The sequence below is a fragment of the Ostrinia furnacalis genome, unplaced genomic scaffold (assembly GCF_004193835.3).
Source record: "Ostrinia furnacalis isolate ACB-3 unplaced genomic scaffold, ASM419383v2 OfSCF3339, whole genome shotgun sequence".
NCBI classification, from domain to species: Eukaryota; Metazoa; Arthropoda; class Insecta; order Lepidoptera; family Crambidae; genus Ostrinia; species Ostrinia furnacalis.
Window position 1 is genome coordinate 100672 of NW_021133578.1, and position 27461 is coordinate 128132.

The following is a 27461-nucleotide window of genomic DNA, read 5'->3' on the forward strand; positions in this document are numbered from 1 at the left end:
GCTACACAAGCTCATTACAAGCATGAAAGCCCTTTTCCATAACCGGAGAACCAGACGCAGGTTAGCGTACGATCCCTACATTGTCGACATTCATCCAGCTTGCGCTAAGCGGTTCGATAACACTTTTATGATGCGAACAGGACTGGAATTCGCTGCCTGTAACTGTCTTTCCCGAACACTATACAGGGTGTTAGGTAAATGGGTATATGAGCCGACACTAGCCCATGTTAACATGGGCATATAAATGGTATGATGAAGTCAGAAAATCGATATCTTCATTTTAATTATTTTAATTTTCATACAAATCGGATTTTATAAAATTTATTTTGTATGAAAATTAAAAAAAAATAAAATGATGATATCAAATATCTGACTTCACCATACCATTTATATGACCATGTTAACATGATCTAGTGTCGGCTCATATACCCATTTNACACTAGCCCATGTTAACATGGGCATATAAATGGTATGATGAAGTCAGAAAATCGATATCTTCATTTTAATTATTTTAATTTTCATACAAATCGGATTTTATAAAATTTATTTTGTATGAAAATTAAAAAAAAATAAAATGATGATATCAAATATCTGACTTCACCATACCATTTATATGACCATGTTAACATGATCTAGTGTCGGCTCATATACCCATTTACCTAACACCCTGTATACAGGATGTCCCAAAAAGTAGTGTCAAGCAGAAGCCCAGAGGTAGAGCATCACTAGGGCTATCCGAATCACCGCGACTTTTGATAGTTTTCGAGTAATGTTTTTTTACAACATTAACGTTTTTAGTTTACATTCGTGTTATGGGTGTAAACACTTCTGAATGAGGTAGGCCTATTATTCTTCTAATAATAATAAAAAAATCAGGCATGTAACTATTCGCGCCACAGTGACCAAAAAAGTACCTAAGCACAGAAAATTAAAACAATCATAACTCGAAAACTATTAAAAATCGCGGAATGTTCATACATGGTATGGGGGTGATTTGGATAGCCCTAGTGATGCTCTACCACTGAGCTTCGGAGCTTTTTGGGACACTCTGTATAACCGCCTGTATGGCGAGAGTGAATAGGCACAGGGCAGATATTCCATCCTAGACTGCATCTCACTTAACACCAGGTGCGATTGCGGTCAAATACCTGCCTTGTTATGCATAAAAAAGCATGCCAGTATTGAACAATTATATTGATTCTTAGTAGCATGTGTTCTCTTATTAGGCATGCTCATTTCGAGTATTTCGACATGCTTGTTTAAAGCATGTAATAAGCATGTCATTTTATGAGCGTGTAATTGTATTTTTATGTATGGAGATTCAGTGTTTCATTATAAGTAATTTATTTGTAAACATAATGGCCGGTGTAAAACTAAAACTTATTTTTTTAAGGGTGGTTGCACCAACTTACTTTAACTTAATTTAAGTCAAAATTCTGTCAAATTCTATACAAGTTACCGTTAAAGTTAGGTGGTGCAACTCAGTCTAAGAAGTAGTTTGCTGTGGGGTGCGATGGTGAGGGACCTCCTCGTGGTGCACCCTGGGCAACGTCCGCGTGGTCTATTCACGCGGGTGGCTAACTTCTCACCTGCGCGGCAGGTCTCGTCAACTCGGCGGGCCTGTCAGGCAACCCGTAACCCTTAATTGAGTGGACCGGGGGCCGTCGAGGCATTTGCCCGGGCCACGATGCAGGGGACATCTTTAAAAACCCCCACAGGTGGGGGCTGGCGGGGCATTTGCCCGGGCCCATTCTTTGGAGGGCCGCTCACGGTACTTCTCTGATCAGCAGAGCTGACCGAGCAGCGGCATAGAGCAGACCGTAACCCGCTACAGCGGACCGGGGGTCCTGTTTTACCAGGGCCGCGAGGAGAAAACCTCTATAAAAAACAACTGGAGGAGGGGATTGGGGGTTCCCTCGAAGCCTGAGAGGCTCGCTCGTGAGCGAGCTTCTAGCCTGAGGCGGAGCTGCGGACGAATGTCCAACCAGGATAATAACTCGCGGCTCCGTTTCTTTGGGCTCTGGTGGAAACCGTCGGGTTTTAGTGGGTAGGCCCCGCCTTTAGTGGGTAGGCGGGGAGAGTCCCACATAACCCATTGGCCGTCCCCATAGACCAGTAGGTATGCGCAAAGCATTTCCCGAAGAAAAAAAAAAGAAGTAGTTTGCTGTACATTTCAGTCAGATGGTTGAGGTCTGCAATGTCCTAAAAAAATTGACAGTTAGATCTAAATAAAGTGATGAAGCACAGCTCCATTTAATTTTGAGAATCGAACTCAGAACAAGTATATTGAGTCGAAATAATGAATAAGTAACTTCATTAAATAAACATAAATAATTATAAGATATAATTTACAGCCTTCTAATTACACAATACATTTAGTTACTATCATTAGAGTAGACGTCATTTGTCTGAAACGAAAAGTACGTAATTGATCTATCCGCCTTTTTTTCAAAATAAGTAGTGAAAAATCTAAATGTCTACAGTCATAATATATACTGTTGTGTAGATGGTGAATCAAGTGTTACGATGGTGAAAACCGTGTTAAAAAATTCGTAGTGGTTATAAAGTTATGAGACAAAACAATTCAAAAATATAACATAACGTACTTATTGGATCATTACGCATCGCGCGGCCGCCGCGGCCGGCTAGCGCAGCGGTTGCTGAGTCATCCGCCGCACGCATCGAGTCATCGCACGCACCATTGACGCGTCCGCAAAGCGGACACATTACACACAGCAACAAAACGGACAAAATTGGTGATCGAAAAAAAATTTTTTTTTGGCTTATTATAAAATTATATTACTAAGAAAACAATGGCAACAAATATGACGCAACGAATGAAAAGGACCCAAAAAACATCAAAAATTATCTGTGACAAATGTAAATCTATAGTCGAACTAAGAGGCACTATTTTGTGTAACTTATGCCAAAAAAGGTATGATTTTGATTGTGCAGGGATGTCAGAAAAATTGTACCAATTAATGACTAGCGAAAAGAAAACACAATGGAAGTGCAATACGTGCCTGAANTGTTTCGTAATTTATTAATTTATCATATTTATTGTAGGGTGGAGCGCCGCATACGTATTGGCGTGCTCACATACAAACCGCGTTCGGTGCGTTTCTATGTTTTATATAAGATGACCTACTCATTTGACCTACTCTGGTTCTGCGTTTTGTCTGCTAAGGCGATTATCACACTGCACCGCGCTCCGCCGCGGTCCGCGTGATTACATATTTATAACAAATCCCGCGCGCAAACGCGACTGTCAGTGTGTTGTGTTGTGCCGCGCGTGTTTTCTATACAAAATCTGTCGTCCCGCGTACCGCGGCGGAGCGCGGTGCAGTGTGATAATCGCCTAACATACATCCCATGCCTGCCGCAAGTCTTAAAAGGATGGACTCCTCCATGATGTATGAGATTGTGTGCAGAGAATATGGCCTGAAGGGTGCCTTTAAGTTTAATGGTTATGAGCGACAGTGAAAGGCGCTAGTCCCGATACTCCCGATACTGGCAGGCTACTCAGGTTGATATTTAGAACGGGAAACTACTATGTAAACTGTCACATTAATTGTTATTTGTCTTCTTTTTCTTTAATAATGACAATCAAACCTCTGGAGTATATTTGTGCCAATGTCAAGTGGAAAAATATAACTCGTATAATTCCAAAATACTGAACTGTCCTATCCATGACATTGACAGTGGGGCGCCACCGTCAATACCGGATCGCTGGTGGTTCCGCTTTTTGCCATGTTGGAAACCATATAGTTGAACGATGGTAGCGCCCCCCTGTCATTGAGTTTGGCGGGACAGTTCAGCGTGGGTCATCTATACAATAGAATGTAGGTGTTTTGGTTCTATTGTTTTTTTTATTACGTGAAAACGAGTATTGGGCCATGCATTTTTTTTTCGATCGAGACGTCCATCAGGTTCATAGCGAATTCTTCACACGACAACTCGCTGGACACTCGATGCGAGCTCAAATTCAAAGGTTTTCAAAGTTGTTATAACAATCGACGTCATTCCCATTCCCGTCCCTACCTACCTTCATCACATCCGTCGAGCGGAAGAGAATGAATAGAGGAATGATGATTTTAGAAAGGTGGCAACTCATTATTTTTAACTGTCACTCACACCCAACGTGACCCAACGTACCTATTTCGTGCCGGCCTCCACACGTTCTCAGAACATCAAATATCATGTGTAAGAGGTGAACAGCACCACCCTTACAGTGCCTGAGTGACCACCTGTGAGCAGGAGAAAATGCAGTAAAATTCTAGTAAGACCTTTCCATACCATTACATCTTGTTAATTATATTTGGCATGCCGTTATATGGTCGTGCCATAGCCCGTTTTGCAGCGATATTTGGCGTAAAAACTTTTGAATATAAATAAATATCTTTGTACTCAAGTCCTTCCAGGAGGAGGCCTTTGTCCAGCAGTGGACGTCATTTGTCTGAAACGAACGAACGAACTCAAGTCCATTAAATAATAAATTTAAACCATAATACAGATCGATATTCCGTTCATCAAGTACCCTCCATGGAATCCCCATTATTTTACTGTCTGCTGTGCTAACCTCGATTAGGCTAGTTTCCTAAAAAAAAAACTTAGTCCGTCAATGATATTACAAAAAAATATTGGACACGTATTTATTTGTCAAACAAACAAGTAATTACGAAGTTATGGTGCGTTGAAGTTCCGCGTGACGTCACAAAGTGCTAAATTTTTAACCACTCCTTGACGTCCTGCCTCTTCTTTCGGGCAGTTTCGGGTTTTGGAGTTTGGAGCGATTCAACTAGCACAATTTCCATTAGTTTGAAAAATTGAAAAATAATACGTGTCGAGTATTTTTTGATAACTTAACTGACGGACTAATTCAAACTCTTGCTTTTTTATTTTTACCCAGAAAACATCCCTATTCTTTTGCACCATTCCTTCTACCCAGATTTAAGGTGGAATGCGGTTCGATATACGCATCGCAATACTTCTTCAACTCGTACATATGGCATGATTAATAAATTGTACTACATGAGGGGTAGTATTGATATTAAGAATCCAGGGTATCATCGTGTCTTTGTTTACACCTAAATGAATGCGTCACGGCGCGCGTGCGATTTGATGAATCAACATCGAGCAATATTAATTTTTAGTTGCACAAGACGGACAAAACTATTGTTTAAAAAAATACGAGTATACTTTAACAAGTATTTTCGTATCATGAGTGAGTAAATGCAATACATATTTGCAACTTACTGCAATCGTCAATCGTCTAATGATAGATTTTATTTGTCTTAACTATCTTTTGTTTGCGGCTTCGCTTGCATTGTATTTTTTTTACGCATAACAAGGCAAGTATTTGATCGCAATCGCACTTGGTGTTAAGTGAGATGCAGTCTAGGATGGTACATATCTGCTGCCCTGTAAGTGCCTATTTACTCTCGCCTTCAAAAGGCCCGGATTATAGTGTTGGAAAGACAGCAGCAGGCAGCGAATTCCAATCCCTCGCTGTTCGCATTATAAAAGAGTCATCGAAACTCTTAGTGCGAGCTGGAGGAATGTCGACAATGTAGGGATGGTACACTAACCTGCGTCTGGTTCCCCGGTGATGAAAGGGCTGGTGGAATTAGGTCGTATAATTTCTTCGCATATTCTCCGAAGTGTAGCCTGTAGAAAACTGTTAGAGGGAAATGTAGGGATTACAGTAGTGTGAAAGAGTAATAATCATCAATCGATCCATCCAACAAACTTCTACAATATTTATCATACTAGCTTTTACCCCAGGCTTCGCCGATTTATCATTACCACCACCAACTTACTTGATTGTATATCATTCTGATATGTAAAAATCGATACTGTTAGGTTTTCTCAAAATCTGTTTAGTAGTTTTAGCGTGAATGAGTACCAAACATTTACATTTACTTTTATATCTTCATAAACTATATTTGGGACGTGTATAAGTGCTCTGGAAAGGGCCTATGTACTGAATAAACTATTTGAATTTCCCATTTGTATACAGTGTGTTTGTTGGAACTTCCGATATTTTAGCCATGTATTACTTTGTTTTTTTTTATCGAAAAAAAAAACATACAATGAGAAGACTCATCCCTTAGAATGCGAACCATTTTAAAATTCGATTTATTTATGTCTCCACATACACAAAATGACCTTCTTTATGTATACTTTAACAAAGAACGTGAGTGAAGTATCGGATTTAATTATATCATAAGACTCGATCGAAACACATTGTATTAATTAGGATAGGTTTTTGTCCAATGAGACCGAAAGTATCCAAAAGGCATTAATAACTACTAGATTACTACCACTAAAGTTGGGTTGGGTTACTTGGGTTGGGACTAGTGCGTGTGGTTCATTACCCTGACGGTCATTGACCTTACTAATTGCGAACTTACAGGTGCAATCAGCTAGTACAGCGATGTTTTATTACAAACTAGCTTTCCGCCCGCGGCTTCGCCCGCGTGGAATTTTGTCTGTCACAGAAAAACTTTATCGCGCGCGTCCCTGTTTCAAAAACCGGGATAAAAACTATCCTATGTTCTTTCCCGGGACTCAAACTATCTCTATGCCAAATTTCATCAAAATCGGTTGCGAGGTTTAAGCGGGAAAGCGTAACAGACAGACAGACAGACAGACAGACAGACAGACAGACAGACAGACAGACAGAGTTACTTTCGCATTTATAATATTAGTTGGGATAATATTAATTAGCTACCCACCTATTTCTACGTACCTATTTCTCATACCTTCTTATTAATAAAATTGTATGTTGATCAGCCAAAAGCCAGTTGTGTGGCGTTATGTGAGGCGGGTCGTACCTACATTCCCTACAACATAGTTAAGGAAGCGATATCTGGTTCACTCGTCATGTCAAGCGCTGCTTTTGAAGACTGGTCAATCCAAGATAGGTCTACATTTCTATGTTGTTCATTATCTGTATAGTCCAGTGCCATAACTGTAAGTCTAGTTAACAGGACGTCGCTTGGGCGTAATCTCAATTGGTTCAGATCGCAAATTATGTGGCGTCATTATCAAAGGATGGTTTTGACCAACTTGAGAGTAAGCGAGTCGAAAGCATATAATTTATGATCAATTCTTATTATTTTTACAAGAATGTGGTGGTAAATCAATATTTATAATTAATTATACGAGTAGATATACTGTATTGTACCGAAAACTTTAAAAAAGCGGCTGACAAAAGTGCAGGGTTCGAAAATATCCGATATTTATTATAAATATCAAAATATCGGATATTTATGATATATATCCGATATATATCAACTTTGATATATATCAATTTTGTATGAAAGACATAATATTATTTTATTGTATTATTCATGAATACTATTGCATATGTGTTACATAAACATGTTTTTAATGTTTTTAAAACTTAAAATCAGACAAACAAAGCAAAAACATAAAATATCTTTGAAATACGGCAAAATCAACTAAAAAAATAAAAATCTTATGTCAAAAAGTACAAATACAGTAACAAATTTTAAAAGTTGATATATATCATCAAAACCGGCTTGATATATATCGGATATATATCCGATATATATCTTGATATATATCCCTTGATATATATCCTCGAACCCTGCAAAAGTGACTGAGTTTCTTGCGCTGCTTCTTCTCAGCATTAGGCCATTTATTGTCCCGAGGTTTAATATTGGAACGTCTAAAAGCTCTTTTATAATAAGCCTCTTTGAAGAAAATAAATGACTTCTATAACATAAAAAACAAACATCCCAACTAATATTATAAATGCGAAAGTAACTCTGTCTGTCTGTCTGTTACGCTTTCCCGCTTAAACTTCGCAGCCGATTTTGATGAAATTTGGCATAGAGATAGTTTGAGTCCCGGGAAAGAACATAGGATAGTTTTTATCCCGGTTTTTGAAACAGGGACGCGCGCGATAAAGTTTTTCTGTGACAGACAAAATTCCACGCGGGCGAAGCCGCGGGCGGAAAGCTATTATTTAATACAAATAAGTAATTGAATGTCAATCCCATAAGAACTATCCTAGTGAAAATAATATGATAATATTGACTATCTAGCGTCTATAAACTACATATAATTCTATAATCTAAGCGACGATAGCGGTCTTGGCCGCCTCGTGATCCGAGGAACGCAGGTTCGATTCCCGTCGCCGCTATTTAGCGTACCACGAGGGGTTAGCGGGATTATTAGTAATTTTTATTATATCTAAATTTCTAATATTCTAAAAACTTAAACATTTGCCATAACCAAGCATTGGACTAAATAAATAAAGAGACAAATCTCTCTAATAGAATAATCATTCTATTTTACCTATTACAGACTAAAGGAACTAATACTCACCTTAATTTTTTAAACTATTATATTGTTCAAAACTTAATTGGCAATCTTGAAAAGTTAGTATCAGGCAACCAGTCATGCTGACTGATTTCAAGGATAAAATATTTATCATTTCTATTCGATAGAATGCAATGAGAAACAGCAATTATTAAAAACACATTTATTAACGTTTAATTTACAACAGCATTGGTTTAAACAAGTTAGTTGCGTGTCCGCATAGGCCGGGCTGGGGACCGGGACATGCACGAAATAGGAATGTAACACAAATATAACTTATTTGAACTCTTGGAGCCTCGCACAGTTATCACGCGCCTCTAACCGAACATCTTTATATTAAAACTCCTTAGTAAAGCTTGCAGAAACATCACGATTCTACTGAAGGTCAACTAAGGTTTATACGATTATTATTATTTATTATGCTTCAGTTCAATTCCATTGTATAAAACTTAAAATACTTGCATTTACCATACCAATAAAAAGGTGGCACTGTGACCATTTCACTAATTTCACATGTATTTTGTAAGTTTTTTGTTGTTTTACAGTTCAGTTTAGCATTTGAGCAATAATAACATTATTTCTATAATGTATTTTTAATTTTAAGTCTACTCATCAATAAATGGCTACACATGTAAACCACAGAATATATTATTGAAAATTATTCTTAATTTATTCGATAAAATTGATTAAAAGGTTTTATAGAATTTATATGTTAGCCAGTACCTACATGGTAGCTAGTTCTAAATGGGTAGACTTAAAACAGCCTTCTGCTGATTTCCATTTGTTATTATGTCGAAAAATGTCACAGGCATGTGACGTTGTGATATCTTTTTGGCAATTAGCACAATTCGTTAATTACATTATGACTTCTTTGGAACTATTGTAAGTACATGTAGTTCCGATCTCAGACCGGCAGTCATAGTTTCATGACAAATTATTAAAATAATGCAGTTTTTTTTTACAAATTACCGATCACCACCTTAGATTAAGAAAAAATGGCTACTGGAAGCCTAGTGGAGTCTTGAGTATATCAAAATTATAAATGCTTCTATGAAATATAAAAGTCCTATACATAGAAAATACATGATTTACGACACATTCAGGAGAAGGACTATGCTTTAGATGCAATTTAGTTAGTGATGAACCATGGTATTATAATGTATGCTGAGTCAGAGGCCTCACAGTAAAATGTTTAAATAACTTAAATAAAAATAAAATACTATTGTATAAGTATTAGGCAACGGTCTATAGAGATAAGACAGGCATGTACACAAATAAGCCAATTTACAGCTGGTAGTAACCTTGAGATTCAGATTCACATACGGTTGCATTGTGAAGCAGCAGAAGACATAAAACCATTTTGCGCATCGGATTCATGTTTATCTATCAACAATGTGCAAATTCCAACATCCATATTTCATTCAGTATTATTCAAAACACAGTTTTAAACTAGGTATTTAAAAGTATATTAAATTATTTAATACTAAATTATATTAAAATTAATTTGTTTTTATTAAAAATGAACTCATTAGATAATAATAGTGTGTGTAAATATTGCGTTATCTAAGAATTCATTTTCAAATAAGTAATTTTTGTTCACGAATTTATATACATACATATACACAAAATAAAATAATGAAGAAAATGGCTATATTATATTATGCACGAATAAATAGACAATTTGATAACAATTTGTAGCAACAAGCATCCCACCGGCAGCTCATCCAACGCAAGTCCCTTCGTGTCACTCATTATAAAGGCACTTAGTAGTTTACATTTCATAATTAAGATATAAACTAATGAAATCTTTACCAAGTAACATTTACACAAATATATTAAGTCGAGCATAATTTGGGAGTATGTATGCAGTATAATGAAATTTGTAACGATCGATTCTTAGTAGATTAGTGGAATTGTCACGCAGGAGCTGACGATAAACGTGTTTCAGAGAGTGGGTTCGTGGTGCTGCAGGGGACGACGTACTGGACCGACCTGTTCGTGCGGCACTTCCTGTTCCAGGAGGAGCAGGCCATCGACTGCGACGACCTGCTGTTCTTCGTGCGCAAGCGCCACGTCAAGGGCTCCTCGCGCTACCTGCCCAAGTACGAGGTGAGCGATGCACGCTGCACACTGCTTATTTATACAACGAGAGATATTATTTGTCTTGTCATGACATCATATTTTCATTACATTATATTCAAGTTTTTGGTACTACCTATCTAGGAATTAAGATACAGTTATCGAGACACGTCAATGCAATAAATATCGATCAAGATAAATACGTCTTTATCTTTTTCTCATAATGTACTATTTGATATAATATTTTTTGCGATAGTAGAGCTTCGGGATTATTACTAGTAGGTAATAGTATTATCATACCTATACCTACTATTAATTTAGACTGTTAAATTAGTTTCTTGAAAATATGTTTAGAAAAATCTCAGTTTTAATTAGGTACATTACAATTACAAATATATTCGAAGTTATCGTTAATATTATATCAGTTTAAAGACTAGGAAAATGTATTACTCCAGTACTTGGCCGTATGTTATTTATATTCGTGTGTGCTATGTTATGCGTTATTAAGTCATCGGCGTGCAGCCGCTTTCCTGTCTGATTGATTTATTGAATTTGTGCATTTCCTCGTTTCTAAAAGTTCCCGAACCTATACACTCGTTGTGACTCTAGGAATGCATTTACCGCAGGTGCGTAAGTACTTAATTTTAGTGAATGAATTTTCATTTAATGTCTAGTTTAGCACCATTTGGATGAGTGTTACGAAAATCTATTTTGACAAATCTTTGGTAATACAAAAAGTTTGCATTAACAACAGTATGTACTTTATTTTAAACAATATAAAAATACGATTTCTTACAATAGGCTGGTACGACAACAACTATGTACTAGTGCGCTCGTCGAGTCCGCATACAAACTAATCACAGTATATTTGCTAATAAATAGTATGTTCTTAGACTCGAAATCCATTGTTCAATAACCACTTATAAAATATACAATTTACAAAAACAAAAATTCTATCAACAGCTGACAGTAATTGATCGATTATTGTTCTCTGTTAAACGAAACGAAACCTTACAGTTCTATTCAACAATAAAAGCATAGACTTCATCAGAATGTAGAAGCGTTCGCATCGAGTCGCTCACTCGCTCGTCGAGCTATCACAGTCGGTGACCGGCGCCTTGTTGCAGACGGACGTGGACGTGTTCCGCAAGGACTCGAAGAAGCTGCCCATCGGCGACCCCGAGGTGGACTGGGAGGAGACGGTGTACCTCAACCTCGTCGTGCACCAGTTCGAGTACACGCTCACGCTGGCCATCTGCACGCGCACCAGCCCCAAGGAGCTGCAGGTGCTCAAGCGGCACTCGCAGAAGGTGAGCGTCACACGCGCTCCGGCGCCGGCGCGCGCGCGCGTCACTAGCTGAGCCGGCTGAACAGCTTGGTGCGCGGCCACGGCAGCGGCCAGTCGTAGCGCCGCGGCACCGGCCCGCGCACGTTGCGCTCCAGGTACGCGAACAGCCAGTACCACCACTCGCGCTGGACCATGTACACGTTGTAGCCCGAGCCGGCGCGGTGCGGCGTCACCAGCAGCGAGTGGAACGTCCAGAACAGCCGCGTGGTCACGTAGTACGCGATCACCACGTCCACCGTGTAGTGGCCGTGCGCCAGCAGCACGAAGCCCACGCCCAGCAGCGCCGAGCCCCACATGGCCCAGTGCACGGGCCACAGCTTGCGCGGCGAGTACTCCGCCACGATCAGGTAGCTCAGCACCAGCACCATCGTGTGCCCCGAGTATATGTAGTCCCCGCAGTACGTGTGCTTCCCGTTGATCGACAGCCCGAAGCCGGATATCAAGTAGAACATCCTCTTGATCACCAGCAGCGGCGTGGTGTTGTTGCTCTTCGGGCTGCAGTAGTACGTCTTGCTGGACACCGGCATGACGGTCACGAACATGGTGACCGAGCGGTACAGGTACAGCAGGCCGATGATGAGGAACAGGCGGCGCGCCACGATGAAGCGGTGCTTGTGGAACACGACCACCAGCATGGCCACGGTCGTCGAGATCATGATCAGGTACTCGGACACGGCGAGGCCCCAGTCCTTCGCCTCGATGTTGTCCAGGATGATGTCGTTGAGCGGCTGCGTCGTGTTCCGGTCGGGCAGGCGCTCGTGCACGAGCGACAGCGACATCATGTTGACGCACACGCACGTGAACAGGAAGAAGAAGGAGACGATGGTCTTCCAGATCTCCTTGGGGTAGCGCTCCTCGCGCACGGCGCCGGGCGGGATCTCGACGACGAAGTCGCCGGCCAGCGCGCGCTGCGGCGAGTGCTCCTGGTCGGGGTCGGACTCGTCGGGCGGCGGCGCGTCCTTCTTGGCGGCGCGCGCCAGCAGCGGCTGCCGCTGCATGAGCTCGGCCTGGCTCGGCATCTCGGCGGGGCGCTGCTGCTGCCGCGACGCGTTGTTGTTTAGGTCATTCCGCTTCAGCCGCTCGAAGTTGATGCCCTTGATGTCCTCGCGCGCGGTGTGCGAGGCTATGTCCACATCGCAGGCGGGCGCGGGCGCGGCGGCGGGCGCGGGCGCGGCCGGTACGAGCGTTAGCTGCTTGGGCGGCAGCTCATTGGCCAGGTACACGCGCACCGACTCGACGAGGGGCTCCGCGAAGTTGATCTGCTTCGGTGGCGACGGCTCCTTGCTGGGGGAGCGGGCGGAGATCGTCATCCAATCACCATTCGGATGAATTGAGCCTGGAACGTGAGAAAGAAAAATGTTACAAATGTATTCACTAACGCTAATGGACTGGTTCACACGGACATGTTTTTTATCGGTCTCGTCTGTAACACGCTTAAAATTCAACTCTCCATCTTACGTAAACCTAATGTTTCTTCATACAAATTAATTTATCGTCGCGACTGAAAGCACAGAATTATGAAATTATCGTGTACGCTCAAAATATCGTATTACTTGCGGAGTTTATAACCTAGTTATACGGAGCACTTAGTCATGTTTAGTCTCTGTTGCTTTGTGTCACAATCCGGTTTCGCGCAGCGATAACTGCGTCTCCCACCTATTCTAGAATTTTCAGTTTGTGTACAAACAACGTGCGGTATCAATAGCTGCGGAGATACGGTTCAAAGACCGAGGGCTACGATTGCGCGACTGGGAGGCGACAGCCGGCCCGATGATAATCAGCCGCTAATGTCGGCGCCTCCGCGGCGCGCGGCCAGCGCTGCCGGGGCCCGCGCCCCGCGCCTGCCTAACTAGTATGCATTGTCCGTCATAGTATACATTGTCGATTTCTCCTATGGCACTCGCCCCGCGAACGTGTCGGTGCACGCTAGTTTTATTTACGAACGTATACATACGGGAACATCACACGCTCCCCACTCACCCGATCAATGGGCGAGCTGTCATTGTGGCTGAACGCGGGCGCTCATCGATTCGGCCGCTCGTCCTATGCGCCCGTTAGAAAGCCGGAGCCCCGCGTCCAGCAAAATCACACTCACATAAACGAGGTCGAAATGGAAAACGATCACACACACTGCACAGCACGGTAACGGGATCGTAGAAAGGGGCGTTCGCGGGTGAGCTTCACGGGCTTCACGGCGGCGGGCTCGTACTTCGGACGGCGCTTTCGATCGCGATAAAAAATGTTTTTCGGAGCGGGTAGCTGTGAGCGCGCTCGCAAGCTGTCGGCCGCGTACTAGAAAAGATGTAACACTGGTTGGCTTCGGTCGGCGCGGCGGCGCGCGGCGCGCTCGGGCTCCGTCGGGCGCGGTCGCGCGCACTCGGCTCAATGGAATAATTACGCGCGTGACGTCACGCAGACGGCCCCCGCGCGCCCGGCGTCGGTGCAGCCGCACCGAGCGCTCCGCCATCGCCCCGCGTCCTCATCCACATCTCCGAGCTTATATCGACGGCTAAACGTCCCGAGGTTAATGCACCGCTCGTAAATGATACAAACAGGACGATGCATAACAAAGCTATCGTATTTTTATCATATCTCGCGTCGTTTGCAGGTGCGGGGCGATGAAAGGCAATAGAAAGGAAATTAGTTTGGCGTGCGTGCGCTTGTTGTTCGTAGTTCGTAGTCTGCGAGCCGGTTTCCGCACCGTGTACAAGACTGGTTCAGATTCAGGGGTGGCAAGTTTAGAATATGATTAGACAACTACGCCGTGAGATAATTATAATCACATCTTAAACAAGTAAGGGACAAACTTAGTATTTTGAAGCGGAACTTTATGTTAATGGGTGATGACGCGCGTCCTCGCCGGTACACACGCACTGCCGACACCATCACACAAACCGGTTGTATCACTATAACGACTCTTCCGAAGAATGATCCACGGATTGACATTGTGGAATACGTGGGCTTAACTGATTGTATAATCATTCAAATTGAATTCGAGGGAATTTATGCTATTAAGGCTGTTTAAGTAAAATATCAGTGTATGTATGTTAAATTAAAGAACGGGGCAATTACTGTAAAATATACGGATTGTATATTTTTACTGCCCATCATAAATACTGTTGAAGTACAAAGAGCCATGCAAATGGGTTATAAACATTATCATCAACTTTACTTTCTGCTGCCGGGCTGTGTTTACTTCATAAGACCTAATAAATATCGACAACTTCATACTCTAGTCTAGAATTTAGAATCTAAATTCTAGACAGACAGACAGTTTTATCATCAGAATTACACTAGCTTGTGAAACTTTCCTTAAGTATAAGATAGGGTCAACTACAGAGTATTTTTTTTCTAGGTCATTGTACAAATCCTAATTGTATAATCCCCCTTCAGAAGACATCAACGCGCCACGAAATTAATTACCTAGTTCCATTTTTATAATTATAATTGTTTGAGAATTATTTTGTTAAATGATAAATATTACTAATAGCAATTACATTTACACTGAATTAAAATTACAAATGAGTATGTTCGTGTGTAGGTACGATATTACACATAGATGTAGAGAACTCTGCTTGTCGACATTTGCGCATCGACCCATATCTCGATAGGGGTTGTTGCCAACCAGGGATTCGGCCCTGGATCACTATCACTACATACTATAAAACAAAGTCGCTTTCCTGTCTGTCTGTTCCTATGTATGCTTAGATCTGACAGTGATTCAAGAGGGAGGTTTTTTAAATTATACCTGTGCGAAGCAGAGACGGGTCGCTAGTTTCTTATAAACCTAACTCACCACCTCTACGCTCACTGCACACCGGGCTTCCCAAGTGCTCCAGAAGCTATATTAAAATTATGACTGAATCAGTGTATGAGTCAGCAGGAATCGTAACTATGTACGCACTATAATTCCTCAGTTACCATGCGAGTCAGAATATAAACGATTTATGTAGGTAGGTAGGTATCGATTCAATGACAAGTACGCTGATGTTTCTTTAAAAGAAATATTCCAACATTAATAATACTAATGGCATGGCAATAACATTAATTAATCATACCTTTATGTAGTTACAAAGACCGGACATGGGCGGATTCTTGCAATCTTATGGGATCAAGAAAAAACATGGTTTTTAAGGTGATAAATAACGATGTCCAATGCTCGTTATTAACCGACTGCACAAGAAGGAGGGTAATGTTTTTTACGACCAAAACAGACATTAAAGCTTTCTGGTTATTGATCAAAAAACTTCGAAAATATTTCTAGGGATGATTTTTGTAGTCCAATCGCACAGGCGCTGGTTAAGTTAGTTAATAAAGTAATTGTGTAATGCCACAAGTAATAACCCAACCGCCTTTTGCCGTAACAGTATAGCCCTTCGCAGCTGGCCCACTCTGTTTACGCCGCTAAGTTACCGCTCTCCTTCGCGAATCGAAGCCAAACACCTAGCCCAATTGAAACCCTAAAGTCAACCCGATTAAGTTCAAAACAACACGAACAGCTGCTCCCCAGCCCTCGATATCTTTTTGTTGACAGCCGCTCAGCTCCGATATTGGGTCAGGTGGCCATTGTATTGAAATTATAAAAAATCATTTAGGACTGGGTCACGTTTTGTCCGTATCTAGCTTGATTTAGGCCCAGTTTTGAAAGGTTAGTCGTTTAACAGGGAACACAAATTGACCTAAAAAGTGTGAAGCTACAACTCACTCAAGCCTATTCATGTCAATTTCGTTCACTGGCGCCTTTTGTTCTAAATTCCGCTCCCACCTGTCCATTACCTGGTTCAAGGAATTATTTGAGAGTAATGTCTGATCCCTCATTTTTTTTTCGCCAGGAAAATGCATAGAATTGCATACCCACCAGCCGTGGGTAAGTAACTGGTGGGTTATGTGGGGCTATTCGATGCGTAATGATTGCACTTGATACAAATTCACAAGCAATGACTGTTTAGATCGGAGCATGCACGCACACGAATGTATTTAGGTATTTCGCTGGTACTTTCCACTAAACCAGTTGTATTTGTAAATCTGCTTTCGCTCAATCTGTAATTAATCGTAAAAAATGAAGGAATGAAGTTAATCAACTAATAATCCGGTTTACGGTGTTGGGTAACAAATGCTTAGTAAATTCGTTTCAAGAAGTTGCTCTGATGTGAACTCGCTACGACTACGACACATTTATGAACATTATTTCCATTTTATGACGACTATTTATTATCACAAGAGCTTATTATACAGTGACCTCATACCAATTAATTAATGTTTCATCAGGCTCCTGTACAGCTTCCGCTGCTGCCACTGATTAGGCGTCACAGAAAACAAGTGCGCTGTGAAAACATTTAACATTCTGGAGAAGAGTTAGTGACAAATATTATAATATTGTTAATACGATGGTAAATATACTTGCGGCTGCAATTAGCCACTTTTAGTTCGTTGCATGTGAACCCGTACAAGCGTGGCGCCTCGCGTGACCGCCTCGCGGCCAATCATTGTGCAACTAGGACTTACACTATTCCATTCTGCATGCCATCATATAGGCAAGTAACTTATCGATACCTAATTAAACTATTTCAAAAGCTTCAATGCGAGAAACGAAGCTCTTGTTTTGTTCCATACTTTATGTATGAGTGTCACATGACGAATCCATCTTCCTTATCCATATTTCTGCCGCCTGACAAGGAATTATTCATCGCAACAGAAGCGACATTCGACCAAGATGTGACAAAATTTTGTTGCGTCTTTCCATCACTATTTGAAGTTTTTATCAATTCCACGAATTAACATAAATATTGTACAATACCTACCTACGCTTGATGTTTGCTGGAATATGGTGAATTTTAAATAGTCACATAAAATGACTTTTGTCGTAGGTATATGTATACAGAGATACTTGACCTAACTAGGTAAAAAAAACTTCTATGAAAAAGAAAGGCAAAATAAATACAAAGGCAACACATTGGCAATTTCTCCAAACAAATCTAAACTTGAGACAAAACGGACTCCACGCCAATTATTAGTATGTAAATGTTTCAAATCTCAAACAAAAGGATTATGCTTACAAAAATAGTTTCTGAATTACTGGAATAAAACACTCGTGAATATTTATGACAAGTCTGCAATTTCATTTTAAACCCCTAGGACACTTCTGTTTTACCTACTTCCTGATTTTTCATGGTCTTTAGTTCCATAGTCTTGTGAATAATCGTTGATTTTAGTGATTTGTGTAGAGTATTGTGCGCTCACGTTTGGTACATTGTGCCATAAAATAGGATTGTGCTTGTTACGCATTGTCGACTCCGGCGCAGCTCGCCGCAGCGTGGGAAACGCTTTTGGGTATATTCTCAGGACGGCAATAGGGAGGCATTCCGGAATGTAATGCACCAACAACAACCCTAACAGTATTAAGAAACGCAGATCTTGGATTTCTGTTTCTGTATGATCAAGAAAGGTAGACCAAGCTACCTTAGCTTGTGGGACTAGCTGTGCTCGCGACTTCGTGGGTACGCGTGGAAATATGTATTTTGAATAATATTTCCCGTTTTTGTAACATTTGTCTTTGCTGTTCCGGCCCTATTGGCTGTAGGGGTGATGTATAGCCTATCTTGATAAATGGGCTATCTAGCCAACACATTTTTTTAATTACACCAGGTTCATGAGATTAGCGCCAATAGCGCGTTCAAGCAAAAAAAAAAAAACCACTCAAGTACAAGTAACAAGTACTCGTATTGATAATGATAGTGTAGAAGTTCTATGAAAAGAGCCTACATACTAATTAGAACTTGAATTTTTAATTTGATTTGAAAGTTAAGGGNGTAGATCTATACAGATTTGATCATCAATGAGATCTGCTGTCTCTCATGGTGGCCATCTATGATGTATTTTTCCCTAAAATATCCAATCAAATCAATTAATGTTGTATTCACTAGCTTCATAAACGCAGTTCATTCAATTCATATTGTTATTACTCGTAGTAGTCTATATTTCCATGCTAGATTTCGTGTAATCTTTAAAATAGGCTCCCGACATGTGAGTGTTGTTTGTGTATCGTAGAGTTGGAAACCGGTCTAGCTACAATAAAGGCTGCAGTCGTGTGTAGTGTTGTGTGCATTGGCAGGGCCGGCGTGTAAACAATGCGAGTCAAGGACGCTTTCGTTCGGCGTACCCACAAATTAGAATATCGTCGGCCGCCAACTGCGTGGGAGCTAATGTGTGCAATTTGCGCGAGGTGCCATGCCTGGTGCTCCCAAACTAAAGTGCTAATGCTAACTGCTTTAACTGACGAGTGGTAGTACGAGTAGTATAAAAAAACGGCGAAACGTGTACTAACTGGGTTAGTGATCATGTGCTTATTAATCATTGTATCGTGTTTTGCTGTGAACTGCGCGGCTTATTGTCGATAAAATGTTTACGAGCGTCGAAAGTGACGTCACCGCCTGCGATGAAGCGCTATTCGGGGACGGACTTCAAAGGCTTGTAAAGTTGTGAACCATTAAATTGGCGAGTGTTATTTTAAACAAACAAATTATTTTATTACCGTATTTGGTCACCAATAAGTTTAAGGTTTGTTTAACATTAATTGATTAAATTGGTTTTGATGGCTTGTAAATGTTCAGCCTCTAACAATCGTTACTTGAATGTGCACTTAGTTTTTTTCATGTGGGTATTACAAAAACTTGTCTGTCATTTTTTATCAGTTCTGAATACCTAGGCAGATATAGAAGTGGCCGACACCGTTCGCTGAAGTTTTATCTGCCCGAAACTAATCTCCACGTGTTTTTCTGGGATAAAAACGACTGTTGTTTATCCGATAAAATCACTTCTTTATCTCTGGGTATTAATGATACTATGCGTTATCATAATAACGTGCTTAATCGCTAGTTATGTGATTAACTAATTATAATCCTATGATGGATATAGTATAAGACTGAATCGAATTCTTTCAGAGAATTGGTTATTTTACAGTCCATTTGTTTATTTATCGGGACAAACTTAATCCATGTGGGTAAAAATACTGGTAATTTGGTAAGTACCTACCTAATCGAAAAAAAATGCTGGTTGTGAGTCGGTCTGGCGCACCGAGGGTGAGCATATAATTTTGTAATCGCAAATAAATTTAATAACGTGTTATGGTCCAGTCATTTGGTAGTTTTACCGGGAATGTTTTCATTCCTTTCATTTTCAATTAGTATTTCTATAGATTTCGATGTGCTCACTACGAATTTCAAGTTTGCGACCTCGTACCTATGATTGCCGCTCGCGTCACCATATTTGAAAACGGTGACGACCCCTGTCCCGGTTGACAATAATATGTGCGTCTGCGCAGGTGTACGCGTCGCCGAGCCGCCGCAAGATGGACACCAAGGGCGAGGGCGAGGAGATGACCTACCCCCATATCTGCTTCATGGTCGACAATTTTGACGAGGTGAGTTGGAATTTAATTTATTTTAATATTTCAATAGTCTATTAAATAGACTATCGCCCGGTTTCCTAATTGAGTATTTCAGTTTGAGCATGCTCATTTTCTACTACATATAATCCTATTTTTACAGGTTTAACTTCATAATTAAGTAAAACATTAGCACGCTCAAGCTTAAAATCTCTACTCAGAAACCGGGGGTGTGTCAGGTGTATTCGACAAAGTGACTCTTCTTTATGTATGTAATCATGTAATGTAATAACTTTTACTTTTCGTCTGTTTGATTTCGGTCTAAGAATATTATCGCGGTTCTCGAATTAGTATTTTAAGTCCATTGAGCAAGATGTAAGAATCCAATTAAACTTCTTCAATTATTTCCCTTTACATAATTAGATATCTAGATTTAATAATATAATAATACCGTTCATACTTCAATTACTAATTAATTGGTAAGAGAAGTTGTGTAACAGTTTATTAGAAGGAAAAACCCGATAGTTGCGCAATTTTAACTGGATGAAATTCTAAGTTTTATTAAAAGACTTGTATTTTAATCCCTAAAATAGTGATAAACATTCATCTTTTACGACTGTAATAATTATGGCGTACTTATGTTTAATAATAACTCGTTGTCTGGTAAACACGCTGCAGATAAGCGCGCGGTTGAAGTCGAGACGGATGTCCTTGGCACTTCTCACTGAACGTTTAGATTGAGCGATGTACAAATTGTGCGGTACAAAGCACAGCATAAATTGCGATTGTCCACGCCAGCCTCTGTGACGAATCGCTGCCCAACGTTTCACAGACGATGCGTTGCTGGGATGAAACAAAATATTCTTTACGGCTTTGGACTAGAGTCCAGCGTGATGCTCCTGGGAAGCAAGCTGGTGTCGCCCCGACAATGAATTGGGAACCGCGCACCATTGGTCGCCAATAATAACACTGATAGTTTTAGAACGCGTTTAATTGTTTTGCCCTTGGTTCGGTCCAGGATCCGTTGAGAGCGCGGCGAAGATTTGGTTTCATACGGTATGGTTGCGGGAATTGGGTGTGATTGACGCGTACCACTAGGTACCGTCTTGTGAAAATGTTAATGTTTAAAGATGGGGGTTGAAAGGGAGATTTTTTAATAATACCTATGTATTTTGATCCAATGATGCAACTTCTCCGCTTTAGTGGATCGTATCCATATAAGTGAATAAAGTAACTTGTGTTGATTAGGCGATGCATCATCGTGATGACAATGGAAAACTATTTTCACGTGTACGAAAATACGGACGCATTTCGTTTAATCATAATCGCCAATATTCGATTTTTATCTTTGCCTAGGAGCAGTAGTTACGTGTAGTGGTAATGTTAATGTTATCGATATGAGCAGTTACTATAGGTACTACTGGATTTGATTTGTAATCAGTGCAATGTTATCGTTAACCCGATAGCGCTAGGTTTTATTGCTGACCCAGCTGCGTCACCCACGCGGCATCAAAGCCATTAAGCGCAATTGGGAAGTGGCCGCAAGTCACCGCGCGGTTATGTCACTGGCGAAATATGTTGGTAGCAAAGCAAGGTAGATCATAAAATGGCCAAAATATGAGATTTGGTATAAGACGGTTCGGTACGGAGGTATACGACGACTTAAGTAATTGGCACCAATCTCAAAAAAATAATTGTTATTTTATTTAAATATGTTATAGAAGTTAAATGGAGTCGAAGTTAAATTACCTAATATGTATTTGACAATCAGTAGGTTTAACACTGACATCTTGTCGCTTATTATCCTCAGTGACAAAGCTACGATTACGACGCAAACGATTACAGCTAGGTTGAAGAGATAGCTAAGAATCGAGTCCAATGCCTGTACTTGACCGCGTTGGATCGCCGTGGGAGTCCGTCCTGCGTGCGACGGCGCCCCAGGGTTGTCAGCGTCCCAGGTGCAATCCTCTACTGGCTAGTCTTTTTTCCCTACAAATATATTATAGATAGTTGTCACTACAGACAAGTGGATCATTAGGTCTAATCTACGTTATTGCTTTTTTATACCTATAGCATATTAGAATTTTAACGAACCTACCTAGTTTGTTAACAAATTTCATCATAATATTGGTCCTACTAACTAACTGAGTTATTTAAATTGATCATTAAAATACTCCAACTGGTTTTTGTGACCTTGCTTCACACATACTTGCCGAAAACTTTTTTGCGTTATACGAATACCTAATTGGTAAGATATTTTAATATGTTGTTATAACGTGAATAATTTTTAGGGTGGTAAATCACTTACAGGTTTATTTTTTAAATCTTCAGCAACCCTAGGAATGGCGTGATCGTAAAAGAACGATGAAATAGAAAGGAGTTAGCAAAATTCAGGAATGTTCCCCTACGAAGAGCAAAAATGTTTATTTATGCTGTGCTGATAATCACGAGGCCGGCAATGTGCGCGGCAAGATCTACCAAGCACTGCCTCGGCGCGGCCGGCCCGCGTACTAATTGTCTCTTAATCACCGACAGCTTACATTGACACCCGCGTTGCAACTCCAGCGGCACTCGAATGTGACTCATTTCTGCAGCATAATAGACAGCTCAATAGAATTCCTAATTGCAACTACTGTGAAAACGTAACGCTGCGCCGATAACAATAAACCGTTATCGTCGGATTTGTGCGCTAGTGTCCGTGTTAATATTTCACGGCGTGCATTGGTTTGGCGCATTCCGATTTAGTCGGGTGCATATAAATAAAACGTCGCATTGTGTAGATCAACAAAGCCTGCGATAAGCGCTGCGGTGCACCATCGAGACTATGACTGTAGTGTACCTATTTTCGTAAATACCCAAGTAGGAAGTTAAGTATTGTTCCATAAATACCAGGTTTGTTAATAGACCTTGGACCCCGATTTTCCTTGAGAGAATTCTTTAAGGAGATTAATATACTGACAGTAGCTTCACAGTTCATTTATGAAAACCTTTTATATGTTCGCAAAAATATAGAGCAATTTACTAGAAAGAGTGATTTACACAAGTTCAATACAAGAAACAAAAATAAACTTGCCGTTCCAAATTTCAGACTGCACAAGATTGGTAATTCATTTATGGGGAAATGTATTAAACTTTTCAATAAATTACCACAAACTGTTGTAGAATTGCCCATTCATAAATTTAAAGCACATATCAAAAGCACCTTAATGAAAAAGGGCTACTATAAAGTTGATGATTATATAAAGGATAAAAATGTTTGGAATGTTTAACTACCTAGCTCGCATTAATACTTATGACTATAATTTGTATATTTTAAAGACTGTAAAACCTTGAAAAGGAGGCTGACAATAGTGACTGAGTTTCTTGCGCTGCTTCTTCTCAGCACTGGCCCATTTATTGTCCCGAAGCAGTGGTAGGGTTAATATTGGGACGTGTAAAAGCGCTTTTTTAAAGCCTATTTGCAAAAATAAATGAATTTTATGAATTTATTTTTTATTTTAGAGGTAACATTACCGTCCCGTCAGGCATTGATCCGCTAACCGCACGTTTCCGCTGGGCGCTGTGGCCCGCGTGCGTCAGCGCAGACTCACTTCACTGCTATGTAATTCTTAAGCTAGATATCATCGATATTAATTTTATGAACCTAGGCTGTAAAATTATAATGAAATGCGGAAATTTTAAGTTATGCATGAGGAATTTTTTGTACAAGTACCTACCACCGGAGAATCCTATAAGCAAAATTTCTGACTTGCGTTTACACATGATGTCTACCAAATTAGACGGAGTAGAATTACAAAACAAACCTAAATACTATACAGGATGGAAACGTTAAGTGATCTCACTCGATTATTTCTAAACTATACAAGATATCGAAAAATTGATTACTGATTCTGAAAGTGCTTTAGAAGCTCTTTCAAACGGTAGCAATAATAGGTTACAAAATAAACTGGATCTATCCGAAAATTCAATGTTTCCAGCTTCCATACATTTAGTAAAACCACATAATATTAAAAACTATACAAGATATTCAAATACTGGTTACTGATCCTGAAAGTGCTTCACGAGCTCTATCCAAAGGTACCAATAAAATGTTACAAAATAAACAGGATCCATTCAAAAAGTCAATGTTTCCTGCTTCCATACATTTAGTACAGCCACAGTCGAATCATGGCACTCATGTCTTGTTAATATTATAGCAAGTAAAGCCTAAAACCAATGTTTTCCAAGAATAATTAAAAAAAAATGAAATTTACTTTTAAGTGTTTATTATTTAATTAAAAAAAATACTTTTGTTATTGTTTGGCTGGCATACATTTAGTATGGAGGCTGAAAACATGAAATTTTCGGATAGATCCAGTTAATTCTGTAACCTAATATTGGTACCGTTGGATAGCTTGTGAAGTACTTTCAGGATTAGTAAACAGTTTTTCGATATCTTGTTTAGTTTAGAAATAATCGAAATCGAATGATATCACTTATCGTTTCCACCCTGTAGACACAAGTGATGGAGGTTAGAAGTTGGAATAAGATATGCACAATGTCATACAGTGATAACGTTCGTAGATGGAATTGAAAATTATCTTGTTTCCAGTTATCATAATCTCTTTTCATGTGATAAGCTGATAAGATAAACATCAAGACCGTCTATTGGCAAAGTCATTGTCCTATTTATTATTTTCAAGAGGGACTGGTCGTCGTGGAAAGTAGTTGAACAGAAGTGTATAAAACTCTTTTATGTATTTATCACATACTCATACTATTTGGGTATATGACTGCTGATGGTTTATGCCAATTTATTTACACGTGCAGTGACAATGACAAAGTGTATTTTAAAAACACTTTCGACTTGTACCGTAGCATCTGTAGCAACCTAGCAACAACACTGTAGCATAGCATTTCCCGAATACAAAACACTACGAGATTCGTAGCGCTTGTTACTCGGAAGGAAAACAAAACTAATTTGACCACATGTATTTTTCAACACACGTTCACATCGCTTTTATCTTGCTTGAGGCAGTTTGAAATAAACCGAGTTAGAGCTATCTAAATGAGCGGCACACTCGGTAAACGAGTTTTCAGAATTCTGATCGAAGTCATCGGTGGTCTGTGTGTAATCGCAAGTCATGCTGGGGGAAATAACTGCTGAAGCGTCCAATTGGGGCAGCGGGCCTGGCAGCCGGACCGCCTGCCGCGGGGGCGGCTTGGAGCCACTCCAGCGGTCTCTTCCGCTCCACTGTATTGACCCGCGGCGATCACTGCCAGAACCGAATTAGTATCTAGGTTACATTCTAGCACAGTAAGCAAGGCGGGTTTTATCGCTGCTAGCTGTTGTATTGATTAATATTTACTTGTTTATCTAATGGTAATGGTTGCGGTGACTAATGGTCCAACATCCAGACGGTTCATGTGAAGTGGCAGTTAGTAAACTGCAAGATCGGCTAATGTTTACAATCGGGGTGGTGAGTCAGGCTGGCGTCACGCGGGCACAGCGTCATGACCGCGTCGGTGCGCAGCGTCACCCTGCCCGCGCCAGCAGTGATTAACGAAAAAAACAAGGGTGTTCAGTTCATTATGACCAATCATGTTTACAAAATGATAGCACTGGACCAGTGTCCATTTTTGGACCAGCTACCAGTGTAGCATGCGTACTGCGTACCGAATGTAGATAATGAACGAATGTAGGTAGGTAACATAAAATTATCATAGGCATGTTTGACATTGACAAATATTTGAATGGCGTTACCACATTGGATAATGCAGTAGGTACTTATAATTTATTAAAATTAAATAACAGCTAGCCTAGCATTTATTATTTGGATAAACCATTAATTATTCTTTAAATATACGTATAGGTAAAATGATTTTAAATGTTTTGTGTATCAGTATTTCTGATTACTTGGAAAAATAATGAAATCGATTTATTTACATATTTTCACATTAGCATACCTAAGGATAATAATAAATGAGGCATGCTGATGCTCGTGAGTGAGTAATAAGTATGTGGAAAGTTTTTTGCAAGAGATATTTGGCAGTATTGCATTTTGTGTGGCTTTGAGTGGTCGATGGGCAATGGATGACTTGGCTTGGCGCCGCGCCAGCTGCTCCTAGGCTTCGATTGTGGCTTCGATGTGAAAGTGGGTGAACAAGGCTTAATTAGAACTTATAATATACCGTATTGGGGTCCTTACAGTCTTCTTTATCTTGCGGACATGCTGAAAAAGCTAATTCAAGCATCTAAAAGTTTTATCTATCCATTTAAAAATTTCAACTTTTAGAGGAGATATTATGACTCCAGCATGAGACATCGACAGCATAAATTAAATTACATGCTTTATTGCCATGTAGGCCCTTGCATGCGCTATTCATCACCAGACGCAAGGGCACCGCTTTTCTGATCGACAGTCGATTATTCAATTAAATGGTCTAGGGGAAAGTTTTAACTGGGGTTTATCGAATCCGTCACGGTAATGCTGGCGCTAAGAAACATGGTGTCAACTCAAGCGGCGCAATATGCTTGCACTGAAAATACAAATTAAAAGTAGAAAGCTGTTACATATACAAAAACGATTCAGTGTTGATGTCGCCGAAAAGTTGAGATATCGATGATGTTTAGTGCCATTATTGCAGTTCCATTCCTTACTACGGTAGACAATGAAAGGGTTGAACCCTAAACAATTTCATGTTATGTTAATTATACACCAACAAGATATTTATTTACACTCGTAAAGTTAAAAAACTGACTCAGTAAAATGCGGAAAATATTGTAACTCATTGGAATATACCACAAATAGTGACATACGTAGTTATTGTGCTTTGCGGTTGAGTTCTGGAGATTGCAATTTTATTGTAGAATGATATTTTATTTTTTACCACGACGAGGAAGTTATCTTGGCCTGTATCCTATCTGTCTGATGCATTGTTGCTGTTCATCATAAGATCTTAATTTATATTTGGATTTATCTAAGATTGTGAAAGTAGAAAACCTATCATTTAAGGTTACGACGATGCTACGAGTTTCATTTTAAACGCACTTAAATGAGAAGAATGGCAGATGCATAAAATGCAACTTTTGCTTTAATTGATGTAGTCAAGAGACTAAATTAGAATGAAATGTGCACAGCGTCGCTTGTGCATGGCACAGCCTTCGCAGAGGTGACTTCGCGGTACACACACTTTGATACCTGTAGCATGACAATATGTATGTATGTATTGTAAGCATTAGCGTTATGAGTACTTAGTAATATTTGTTTGTTAGTTATCCAAATTAATCGTGGTAGTTTATTCAGATATCAAAAGTTT

General features: G+C 40.1%; 2 protein-coding genes across 4 annotated transcripts in view; one reads left to right on the forward strand and one right to left on the reverse strand.

The window, feature by feature from the left end:
* The window catches only part of LOC114357732 (uncharacterized), a 69790-nt gene that overhangs the window by 11857 nt on the left and 30472 nt on the right, over positions 1 to 27461 (forward strand). The window contains exons 2-4 of the mRNA XM_028311480.1: positions 10301 to 10461; positions 11559 to 11741; positions 20100 to 20198. Coding sequence (XP_028167281.1) covers positions 10301 to 10461; positions 11559 to 11741; positions 20100 to 20198 — 443 coding nt within the window. The remainder of the gene's footprint in view (positions 1 to 10300; positions 10462 to 11558; positions 11742 to 20099; positions 20199 to 27461) is intronic.
* Positions 8501 to 14395, reverse strand: LOC114357749 (phosphatidylcholine:ceramide cholinephosphotransferase 2). 3 transcript variants are annotated; one of them, XM_028311515.1, is made up of 2 exons: positions 13760 to 14395; positions 8501 to 13115 (listed from the first exon to the last, which is right to left on the reverse strand). In XM_028311515.1, the coding sequence occupies exon 2, from the start codon at positions 13087 to 13089 to the stop codon at positions 11785 to 11787; it is 1305 nt and encodes a 434-aa protein (XP_028167316.1). In that variant the 5' UTR covers positions 13090 to 13115; positions 13760 to 14395; the 3' UTR covers positions 8501 to 11784. The 3 variants fall into 3 exon arrangements, with proteins under 3 accessions (XP_028167316.1, XP_028167318.1, XP_028167319.1); XM_028311517.1 differs by lacking the exon at positions 13760 to 14395 and adding an exon at positions 13337 to 13581; XM_028311518.1 differs by lacking the exon at positions 13760 to 14395 and adding an exon at positions 13333 to 13581.